Source organism: Cheilinus undulatus, linkage group 4 (genome assembly GCF_018320785.1).
Source record: "Cheilinus undulatus linkage group 4, ASM1832078v1, whole genome shotgun sequence".
In the NCBI taxonomy this organism is placed as follows: Eukaryota; Metazoa; Chordata; class Actinopteri; order Labriformes; family Labridae; genus Cheilinus; species Cheilinus undulatus.
Genome location: NC_054868.1, coordinates 42,537,623 through 42,550,129, shown reverse-complemented (window position 1 = coordinate 42,550,129; position 12,507 = coordinate 42,537,623). Strand labels below are relative to the sequence as shown.

At 39.7% G+C, this 12,507-nt stretch overlaps 1 protein-coding gene across 7 annotated transcripts in view; it reads right to left on the bottom strand.

The window, feature by feature from the left end:
• fat1a (FAT atypical cadherin 1a) overlaps nt 1-12,507 on the bottom strand; it is a 120,280-nt gene that overhangs the window by 67,913 nt on the left and 39,860 nt on the right. For all 7 annotated transcript variants that reach the window (XR_005991795.1, XM_041785060.1, XM_041785055.1 and 4 more), the window contains exon 4: nt 3,338-3,399. Coding sequence is in view for 6 of the 7 variants with exons in the window: in XM_041785060.1 (XP_041640994.1) it covers nt 3,338-3,399 (62 nt within the window). In the remaining variant the exon portion in view is untranslated. The remainder of the gene's footprint in view (nt 1-3,337; nt 3,400-12,507) is intronic.

Sequence of the window (12,507 nt, the reverse complement as noted above, 5' to 3'; positions counted from 1 at the left end):
TTAAAAAGAAATGTGCAGGAGAAACTTTTAATTAGCTCTTTTTAAGTAAATAATTTTGTTTCTTTGTGCGCTGTTTTGTTACAGTGTGTTATCATTGCTGGCTTTGGTCATACACATTACAAAGAATAAAATGGGTATTAGCGTGAAGAGAAAAGGCGTGCTGAATTTGGCACTACATTAAAGCGGACTACAGTTTCAACTCATGGTTTAATGTGGCTATTAAACGTGTGTCTGGAGGCATTTTGTCAAATGAAGAACATTCGTGAGCTCAGAATAGAAGGGATTTCTTTCTTTAATTTAATGAACGCATAGACTTTGAATAGGTCACCTTTTGTTTCAAAGAAATCCTACAGCTTTAAACCACATGTTGAACATAGCAACCCTTAAAGCCTTTCTCATGGATAAAAATTTCAGGATAGGTTCCTCTGAAATCCTGACCTGCTTGTGACTAGAGTGAGAGTAGTATGTGTAATTGGACATAATCACAGTATCAAAAAAGGACTGAAAACTATTGTGGATGCAGTCAGAGTGGACTAGCAAGCAGCGTAAAAACATCCACAGTGACTATATTGCTCACCCATCAGTTATGTGATTTAAATGCTATTAGCACTGCCTGCTCAAGTCACTTCCCTGAAAATTTCTTTTTCTTACATCTTACCAACTTTTTTATAACTTTTACTAAGATTCTTGAAAAGAAATTCTGGGTAAAGTTGGGTGAAACTCATGGTTGGCAGTAAAACAGGTATCAATACCATCATTTGTAAAATTTCTGTTATCTTACAGATGTTGCAATGCCGTCGTCATCAGTTGAAACACTCATGTTGTCTTGAGGTTCATAAACCACGCCACCTTTTGCATAAAAAAATAATGTGCCAGACAGCTTCTTAGTCTGAGGCCCCATCCACACAGAGACGAATTCAGGAGTATATGCACAAGTTTTTTGTTGTATTGGCGTTTCATCCACATGGAAACGGCATTTTGGGTGACTGTAAACAATACTTTTAGAAACCGGGTCCCAGAGTGCACAAATCCCTAAACGACTACAGTTTCATCTCCGTGTGGACAGCTTACCACATCTTCCTTGAAACGATTACGTCACACATAGCGTAGCTCTCTTAAGACACCTGCGCAGGTCTGGCCAAAACAACAATGGTGGATTCAAGGGTTGTGTTCATGCTGCAGAAGCTACTAAGCTTCTTATAGCTTTTACAGCAAAATCAGATGCTCCTTTACCACCACCATGAAATGCACATCCTAGATGTTCTTAAATCCAACGTGGAGAACAACCAGAAGGGCAGCTAGAAGAAAGTTTGTGTCAGTTTTTTGTGATCTTCTTCTCTCTTTTGGTGCATTTCCGTATCAGCGTTACAGCGCCACGTACAGGCTTGGCATATGCACAACAGCGTTTTCGGTTGTTTTCAGTGGTTCTGTGCTTACACAGACATTTCTTGAAATGATCCCATCTTCATGGAAAACTTTTTCAAAACAAAACAGCAATTTATCGTTTTCGTCTCTGTGTGGACGGGGCCTTAGCCCAGTCAGCAGCATGTTTCGCTCTGACACTAAAGAGGAGTACAAGCCAAATATCACCTACTTGTATCTGTGCGATTATTATGAATCACAGTAATATGGTCAAAGGTGTGTTCTCTCTTCCTAAAGTCTGTTGTCTGTAATAGCAGCAACATGAGGTGAGTCGTCACTTTGCACATCTCCTTCAGCCCGTCTGGGGCTTTAATACGAGCCGTCTTTAGCCCAGCACTGCAGCAACTTGCTGTATCAGTGTAGATTTGCTGGTGCTGCAGCTAAGCTAAGCTACATAAGTGATAAACATAGTACCGCCAACAAATCCTTGACAATAAAAGTTAGTCCTAATTGTTTTTTCCTTGGTGCTTGTATTGTGTTAGCCCACATCAGAAAATATGTTTTTTTCTGTTGCAGCTTGAATATGCATTTAAATGCATTATCATTTTTACATCTGTAATACTGATATATAATCTTAATAGTGTGCACTAAAGAGCTTGCTATCTATCAGCAGGCTTTGTTTGTTTGTCGTTGTTGTTATTCATTATTGATCATCTATATTTGATAAAGACTGCATCTATCATTTATGGCAGAATCAAGTGCTACTTGATTTGTCTATTTATGTCTAAAAAAAACAGAAAAACAATTGAAATAAAATCCAAAAATACATTATTATGCATCCTTTGAAATAAACACACTTACAGCCTGTCTGGTCTGACTAGCAAGTGATTTGCTCTGCTACACTCTACAGTGGCTGAATAGTCTACATACTTACTAGGTTGACAAAAAGGTAGGCTGAAATGGCATTTCCGATATCACTCACTCACTGATAGGCTTCAAAAGTCTACTTCATAAACCAACAGGCGACAACACTGAGATTACGTCCTTATTTATATAGTTTATCATGAAAACACTATGAGTCTACAGCTGAATGGAAAAGCACTCGGTTTGTATGGAAACAATTTTCTTCCCTTGATTCCCAATAATCTTGCCAATTCCAAAGCCATAAAGATTTAGCCTTTTTTCCAATAAACCTGTCATTCAATTTGATTCATCAGCTAAATACTTCCCTAAAGGAGTTTAATTTGACGTTATTTCCCTCTTTCTTCCCTATCATTTACTCTCACTCCTGTAATGTAATTAGTGCAAAGCAACTCACAATAAGAAAATGAAATACAACCCCGCACCAGTCTGAACTGTCCCCCAGTGATCACTAAATTGTATAACTTCTAACAATAATTAAAAGGCGTCCAATCTGCTCTCTGTCAGCACCGGAAACACAATTAAAACAGCTATTATCAACTGCAACTCGGCAGTGAGAGAGAGGGAGGGAAAAGGAGGGAGGAAAGCAACAGGAGAGAGAACAGAGCCCTGCGCAATTAAAACCCACAAGTTTAGACATTGGCCCATTGGTTTGACAACAGCTTCCTGCCCCAGCTTGCTCCATCCATGAGACGGAACAGTGGGAAAGAACAAAAGAACAGTCACCATGATCTCCCACATACACCTTCTGCCTCTGCCTCTCCCTCCCACCCCCCATCCGGAAATCAGTCCAAGGAGAAATAATTCCAAACCGACCCCTTCTAGCGTATACAAGATGATTTGTTTTTTGTTGGAAACATGTGCCACTCAGCCGAGGTTAACTGCAAATGCCAAAACCACAGATACAGAAATTGTTGTTCTTCTGTCTTTTACAAGGGAACTGTTGACCTTTAAGCTTCCTGATCATCACGTTACTTTTTCATTTTTTTACATAAACACAAGACACTGACACTGAACCATCTCCAAGGTCAACTTTTCAAAACAAAGGGCTCACCTCAAGAATGTGCTCATCTTGCTGCTCCCTGTCCAGCTTTCTTGAAGTTGTTGTAACCAAACCTGTAAGAGAAGAAAATGAAAATTATAATCATCCAGATATAGAAAAATAACAAAAGACAAACAACAGACAACAAAACCATGATGACACTTCTGACTATAAGAGATGTAACAACACTTGGAAATACAATTTTAAAAAATCAGTAAAGATGTGAACATTTTTAATCAATTGGACAAAAACACATATTATAAAGCTCTTTGTTCCAGCAGAGGACTCTATCTGTGTTTGGTTTGTGTGTTTGACATCAGCCGCTAAAGCAGTTTCATTTATCAATGATGCATTTTATAAAGAAAAATAAGAGCACTTATACAGGGAACCAAATAAATTAAAAAGTATTCATTTTAAACAAAAATAGGTAAAGAGGGTCGTTTTCATTCTAATATAAAATAATTCATAGAAGAACAAATCATTCCTGAACTGAGTTGAGAGAAGACGGTAATCTGAGAAAATAATCTGTGATTCAATCATTATGTAATTTTTATCGTATCTTATTGCATCATTTCATAATGTTGCAGCAGTTTCATTATGTTTGACTGTGAGGTTCATTTTGTCTTTAAATTCAAATCACAGAGCCAAACAGCTTCTTTAAGAAAGTTCAGAGGCACTGCAAAGAAAAGAACAATATTTGCTAAATAAGCTTCAAACTTAAACCGATCCTCCCACTAACTGTTGGGTGACATGATCTGAACCCTGCTGGTTATCTCATCAGTCACCCCTGAGTGAAGAGCTTGCATCTGGAGGAGTTCTTCTGAAGTTTTTTCTCTGTTTCTGGTTAAACCAGTTGCCAGACAGCCCACCACACTGCCTTACATATGTGAAATATCACAAAGGTCTGCAAATAGAGCCCAAACAGCAGCACAGCCTTGACACCCTGCTTTTACTTCTTCCACAAGCTGAATAAACAGACAGACAGTCAGCCAGACAGTGTCTGCATATTTCAGCATTTTTTTTAAACAGTGAAAAAGAAAACTTTTGAAGAAATCCTACAGCCACTTGAAGTGTTTCAAGGGTTTTTTGAGCTCTATTATTCATTTCAAGTAGGGGAACTGATGCTGTGTGACATCTATCCCACCGAGGAGACTTTGTTGAGCCAGACTTTGAGAAAAACGTACAACAAGCTTGAGTCCTGAGTTCCTGACTAATCCAAAATTGAATTAAATTCACAAACAAGAGCAAAAAAGAGAAGAAAAAGAGGGGGAGGATATTGCTACATGACTATGTTAAAGACAGCGTTCTGTTCTCACTAGCAGTGTAATTGCAACTTTGCAGAGACGCTGAGTGTAGAGTAGACATGCCAAGTTTAACCGCAGCAGAGCTGTCTGCTAGCCACACTGCGCCTGATTAGCATAAAGCAAAGGATTTCCGAAACCCAAACCCATCAATGGCACATATGCCTGCAACGAGAATAGCAGGCCACAACTTACGGCTCCTGAAATATCCCTCCCACAGCACTGCAATTGAGGCATTTGTGCGAGGCGCTTCTGCCCCCCCTCCTCTTTTTTATCCTCTGCTACTTAGGCTTTCTTTAATCTTCACAGTGAGCTCTGGAGATATAAGGCTACTGATATTCTGAAATAAAAAGCACACATTTCCTCTTTCTGTGTTTCTGCATGTTCAATGTAGCAACATCAGGACAAGAATCATGAATAAATGTTCATTTTAAACCCCTACCACCCACTTTAGGTGCTAACATAAAAGAAAATCTAAATAAGCACAAAATAAAGCAGCCCTTCATCCCCACTCCCTCCCTCATGGAGTAAAAAGAGGTGCATCAACACTGACGACACAAATCAAGTTGGATAAATTCATACGACTTGCAGGATTTACTCTCTGCAGCGTTGCATGATGTCTGCAAGAAAGTTTGCAGAGGATCAGCATGCGCTTCATGAGCCAGTGAGCTGTAGATTATTACCATCAAAGCTAATAGTTCTGCTGTGCCACATCAAAACAGACTTGCTGACTAATTATTCATGTGCTTTAGCGAGGCTGGAGCTGATGGATGATAATGTTTTTACACTCCCCTGTGTGCCATGTTAGGTAACTTCTTTCTCTGTACATGTATTATTGAGCAGAATACAGATGACAACATTAAGCACACCACGTCTGGGATGATGATTTATAATTCCTCTGCAATGCAACCACCTTATCAAAGCCTGGCCGGCTATTGTAACAGATACTGGGCTTGTAATAAAAACACATCACTTTCAGAAGAGAAGTGCAGACAAACAGCAAAACTAATGAAATCATAAAAGATTTTCTGTAATCCAAAGCCGACTGAAGAATAGAAGTTTGGCTTAAGTTCAGCCTTGCAGAGATTGCAGAGGAGTCTCATTTTACTGTCATAATTCACACCTGGATGCTGCATCCGTAAGCATACCGGAAGATGAGTTAATGAAACAAGATGGCACAATGCATGGTGCCTTCTGTTTATGGGTGTGGGAGCTTGTTCAAAAATCTTTTGCATTTCAGATCTGGAGTATTTTTTCTCTTATTCAGTCTCCAGCTGACACGCATTTTAGCACTGCTACCTCCAGCTGGAAACAAGAATGAGACATTTGTTGAAATGAGCTGGAGGGAGCGCACAGGCACACAAGACAGCGGGTTGTCAAGATACCAGAGTTTCAAACTACTTTTAAACTACTGGAAATAAAGAACATGGATACTACAGCATCCAAACCAGTGCTTGGTTTTCAACATTGGGTAAGTTTTTTATCTTTCATGACCAAATTTGGCCATAAACTCCTCCACAGTGTCTAAATTGCACTGATTGTTGGTTCTTCTGGATGCTATGGATCATTAAAATGACAGAGATTTCAACATTTTAAAAAGTGCAAAAAGTATCAACATTTTTGACAGCCTTAAAAGACAAAAACTTCAACAGGAAGTAAAAAAGTCTTTTGGAAGCAATTTGACTCTAGTTGCCAAGGCAGAAATAGTGACAGCAAACCTCATTCAGTGAGCATGTTCAGATTTCACATCCTGTATGAGATGAAATATCACCATCCGGAGCTGCTTTACATTCAGCAACAGGTCATAAATATAAAGGCAGTTTGATAAATAAAGGACTCCCTCCTGACACAGTTGTGCTTTTGGCAACAGCAGGGTTCTGACCTCACAGCAGGACAGCAACATTTCCTGCCAAACTGGATATGCTTAATATACGTCTCAAATGCGACAGATAATCCCATCTTAAAGTGAGCAGCTGGAATGTCAAAGGTTCCTTTTTTTCACACTAAATAAAGTGTACTAGGCAGGCAGAAGCCTCTGGTGTTGAGAAATGGAGCAAATGCAGAAGTATAATAAAGTTCACTTGAGGCTGACTCCAAAAGCCAAGGAGTCCCAGTTATGTCCCATATGAAAAGACAATTTTTACTGCAGGAATAAACAAACTGATGGCCTATTTAAAAAAGACTTTTGGTCAGCATAGCTTGTTTATTTATTGGTAAAATTAGTTCAAAATTTGGACTTGTCATAACTTGCCTGTTTTGATGGTAGCAAGTTTAAGAATTAAGTATGAATCTGCACAGCTGGCAGGCAGGTTGCTATTAGGCTTACCTCCACCTTTTTGCCTGTTGCTAGCATGGATGATCTATTATTGGTAGGGACAATATTGGATTTTTGCCGATATCCAATATGCTGATATTTACAGATTCATTTTAGCTGATACTGATATCACTATCAATATTTAAATATGCTTTTCGGGGACGAAATTTCAGTCCTTTTGGACATACTTTAAAGTTTAAGGATGACCAAGGACACAAACTTTAGTTCTTAAAAAAAACACTTAAAAGTTTAAAGAATGAGGATAAATAAAGAAAAAGGCCTTAACTGACATAGGTCTGTTGGTTCAGCCTAAAACTCCACTTATTTATCAGTATATGTGGCCAAAATTTACAGTCGAAATATGCTGAAATACAGAGGTAAAATTTCAGATGTAAATATCAGGAGAAATTTTGATATCTGCCGATACAGATATTTGCCTTTATAAGCAAATATCCACCAATACCGATAACAGACCGATAATATCGCGCATTCCTAATTATTGGTATGATATCAGTATAGGCAGATATCAACATTTCTGCCAATATTAACAGCTGATATTTTAGCTGTAAAAATCTGCCTATATCAGCTGTAAATATTGCCCATACAAACAAATAAGTTAGTGGACCAACAGACCTGTGTCTTTTTCTTTATTCATCATTCTTTACTAGGGCTGTAACGGTATCAAAATCTCACAGTACGGTAGAAACTCAGTAACAAGTCCCTGGTACGGTGTTTATCGCTGTATTTAAAAAAAAACAAAACAGCAAATGAAGACTTGGCAAACAAGTGACAGCTCTTTCTGTGGAATTCTGTAGCACTCCCAAGCCAGACGAGATATGAAATCCCGCCAGTGAGTCCTGGATCTACCCAGGGGTGTCCTTGCAGCTTGACATGCCCTGAAGACCTCTATAGGGAACAGACCAGGATTCATACTATTCAGATGTTTAAACAACCTCAACTGGCTCCTTTTGAGCCAGAGGAGAAGCTGTTCTACTCAGAGCTCCCTCTGGATGTCCAAGCTCCTCACCCTACCTCTAAAGCGGAGTAAACAGATCTGATCAGAGTTTGTCTAACTGGTCACCACTTCTGCGCTGCAAAAATCTTTTTGTGATCCAGGAGATAGACATACTAGCTGGCGGCATTAAAATCAATTAGACACAACAGATTCAAATCGGTAACTGAGTGGTTCATGCCACATCATTTGGCCAATAGCAGGAACAATATCGGCCAATACCGATGTCAAACATTATATCTGATGAAGAATGGCTACTGATTCTCAAATCTGAGGAAATAGTGAATTAATTTTGACAGTCTAATGAAATTAACTCAAAACAAAACATTAAGTTTCTGCTTATTTTTGGTCAAAATAAATGATATAGGGCAGCCTGCTGACTATAGCTTGTTCAGACCTTTGTTACTACTTCCAAGACAGCAAAAAAGGTGGGTTAAGCTCGTCCCCAGTTATGCTACTGCAAAGTTCAAAATGAAAAGACATTGCCAGAGCCCAAATATTACAGCCTCAAATGGCATCACGATTGCACTTGTCTTGTGTGCCCCATGTATGGATCGTACGACACACTAATTTCTGGTTCTACCCTTGCCGTCCGTACTTCTCCCCACTCTGTCATCCCTGTTTCCTCCCCTATCCACTAAAGCATAAAGGGCTAAAACTAAAGCCTTAAAAAGGCTCAAAGAATAATTTACTGTTAGCTCTACAGTAGTTAGCTATGCAATTTGAGGGCATGAATTCTTCTTTAAATGGTTCAAACCACACGCTCAACTTAAGGCTCTTCCGCATTTTTAAGGTTGAAGTATTTAAGAATTTTGATGGAGCAGAACAACCCACATCCATTTGAAGATGTAGAGATGTCTGGGAGGAGAATTTAAAATCTGGAAAGCAAAAAACATGCAGCATCCACTGTGAGTGGTGTGAGCTATTTAAATGAATGTAGTGTTGTAGCTGAAACTACTTTTGTTTGTTTCTGATCCATTTTTTTCCCTGACATGCTGCCAGCTCTGCCAGATCTTTGACCACGGGACTCACCGCCCACTCTAATATCCAAGCACTGATATCACCATCTGAACACAAGTCACATCAACTTGTTTCCAAAAAATCTAAACATTACAGAAACCCATGTCTATTTTAACTCTGTATTCAGGAAAAAGCTACGTGCTCACGAGGAATGGTTCTTTTATATTGTTTGCTCAGGCGTTCCAGCCGATAAAGGTGCATACCACTCAAACTCTACCTTGAGTTAAAGAGCTGTAAAATAGAAGGTTGGTAAGCCAGAGCGCACCAATGAAGTCTGCATTTCCAAGCCGCAGTCTTTGACAAAACACACGCACGCACACACAAAAATCCATCCTGAGGCGTGGGCCGTGCTCGGCCGACAGTAATTATAGCCATGCTGTTTTGAGAGGGGGAGAAAAACAACAGCAAGGCAGCAGTGGCACTCTCAACCATGTCCTTGAGCGCTACAACCGCTGTTCCAAAATGGACGCCCTGGAGGGAGTTAAGGAGTCCAGGACATTGTTGGGGCCACTTCATACCCGAGCACTGCTGCTGTGATTAGCAGTCTTGGGAGTGACACACATTTAGATGTAACTCCAGACCATTGGGAATGTGCCGTGTCTCTGCAGTGGCGGGACTTGTTGTGCAATTTTTACGTCCTTGAGATATTTAGCATTGTTGTTGATGAGCTGACACCGAGCTATGAAAACTCATTATTTAAGCCCCTTGCTCTTTCTCTCCTGTGCGAGTAAAGTAATGAACACGGCAACAAATTACTTATCCCGAAACCCAATGTTCAACTCCAGACAACTATATCAATATTCTCAGCTTCATTATGAGTTAAGTGTCTGCCACTCGAGCCTAAAACAACACTGTGAAAAGAATCTGTTTTCACAGCTCGCAGTGCCATCTACGCGCTCAAATGAAAACTGTGGGACATGAAAATCCAAAGCACTGTGGGAGTTTAAGAAGGGATGCTACACCAAAGTGGGAGCTGTTTGTCACTTGCTTTATAACCAATTCTCTCAGCCTGCGAGTGACTTTTATTTGGAGGGAGAGCAACGCTTGGCATGCCACTCAAAAGGCAGTGTGGCCCAAATTAAGTTCTTCTCTATTGTTCAGAAACACTCCAAATTTGACAAGAGAGGCCTTGTAACCCGCTGCAAACACATCTATAAGCATGTAGGGGTCTCTGAAATGGTAAAAGGCATTTAGTGGGGGAGCAATGTTTACATTGGGATTGAGTTATCTCAGCACCTCACAGCTGCAAGGCTTATTTGTAATCTGAATGACAACCACGTCATGGAAGAGTCGGGGCAACAAGGGGATTCAGGTTCCCAAGTGCCTGTGAAAGTGAATGTTATAGACTGTGTGAATAAATGGGAGCAGAGGAGCAGCTGAAGAACCAAAGTGCCTACTTATAATGTTGAGCCATGTCAGTTCTGATAAGTAGGTATTTAAGACATAGCTCTACAGACATTTACAGTGAGAGATTGTGTGGGCACTTCAGCTTCAAGCTGAATCTCTATTCATGTAGAGATTCAGACCTTGGTGGTTACACATTGGCCTTTATTTATCTGTCAAATTTACATGTACAACCAAGCCAGAAAGTGTTACTGTTGGCATCACATGAGTTAATCTGCAAGGGCATGTAGACTGCTCAGCGCCTGCCTGTCAATCCAATACTGGCTTGTTTGGCATAAAAATGTTACAATTTAGTGGTTTTAGAATTTCAGAAAATGTGGAATTAATTCCCTTAGAAGTAACCAAAGAACGCACATGAGGAATCTAGTAAAAAACAAACTAGGATTTAGTCTTTTTAAAGAATCCAGGGCAATATTAGCAATGCATATGAGAAAAAATCAACAAGTTGATCTGTGCTTGTGTTTTTTGTTGACTTTAACAACAACTGACTTGAGTACTTCGACCAAAGACTGGATGCCAAGTCAAACTCGCATGTTTCTGCTCGAGAGGTTATTACAAGTTAGTCCTCCATCTACCATCTGGGGATGCTCCAAAGACAACTTTATTGGTCAGTTGAGAGGCAACTTACATTCAGGCCAACAGACCAGTACAAAGTCAGCATTGAGAACCACTAATTTTACATTGGCCATGGCTAAATGATATCATTTGGTCTGTTGGGTAGGGATGGGTATTGAAATCCAGTACCAGTACCAAAACATCTGATACCTACTGTACCAAGTTACATCACGGATTTTGGTACTTCATTTTGGTACCCTTGCCAACCCGACCCAGCCTCCTGCCACTCCAAATGAAAGGCGCAAAATGGCATGCTATGTAACTGATGCATACTTGTTGTATTTCAGCAGAGCATGGACTTCTATAGATCATCCTGTTGTCCTGAGAAATCTGTGCTCTGTTTGTGTCTTCCTACAGAACATTTACTTCATAGTATGCACTGATGCAACACCTTAATAAAAACAATAAATGCTGATAAAGAAGGAATTAATCCACTGAATTATCACACATTTTCTCTTTAAAGTACTGATTCAGGCACCATTTAGGCACATTTAGAAAGTATTGCTCTAGCACAGATATCAGGAAAAAAACATTACCCAACCCTCCTGTTGAGTGTGGTTAGCGTTAGCAGTGCTAACAGTGCCAGTCTTCAGTCCTCCATGCTGGGTGACATTTATGCACTTGTCAGCACTAAATGTTGCCCCAGTTAGTATGCTGGTAGTACATGACTTCACCTACCCACTTTTAAAATATATTTGGGGACTTTTTATGCCTTTATTGACAGAGAGGGACAGATGATAAACTCGTGCGACCTGACCACTAGGCCATCTGCGCCCCATCTACACACTTCTTAGCACAATCTTCTCAGTTAAAGTTCTGCCACATGATATTTGTTTACAGTACTTATTGACATCCAGGCAGTAGAGAAAAGAGAGAAGGCTGTTAGCTTTGGCTATCATCTTGACTTGTATCACGTAGCTATTTTATTCTCAACTTGTGGGTTGGGAACCAAAAGTGGGTTGGAGGCCATCTCCAGTGGGTTGCAGATGTGTTATGTGCAGCAAGAAGATTATGATGAGCTTTTATCTTGAAGGAATCATTGTTTTTGAAAGGCATCTCAGGAACTTACACTGATAAAAGCCACTCATTGTTCTGGTACATCTTTTGTTTCCATCTCAAGTCCAAATTGACTCTATTTTTCATTAAAAACATTTGGTTATGATTGAAAAATTTAGGAAATTTGGGTCATGATTTGTTACACGGGTGGTTGTGGTTGGTCCTGAGGCTGCACCAGTGAGCACTATACCTTAAGTCGAGTTTGAGCGTAAAATGGAGGCCAACATATTCAAAATGTTAATTAGCTTAACTAACTTGTAATCTGGTACCAACTAACTAGTTGGGGATGCACAATATAATTGGCATCAGCAGATATGAGCTAATAAAGTTAATTAAATGAGCGGATATGAACATTTCTGCTCACATTTACAATCAATATTTTGGCTGTAAAGAGCCTATATCTGCTGTAAATATTTGCTGTAAGAACAAATAATTTAGAGGAGTTTTAAATTGGACCAAC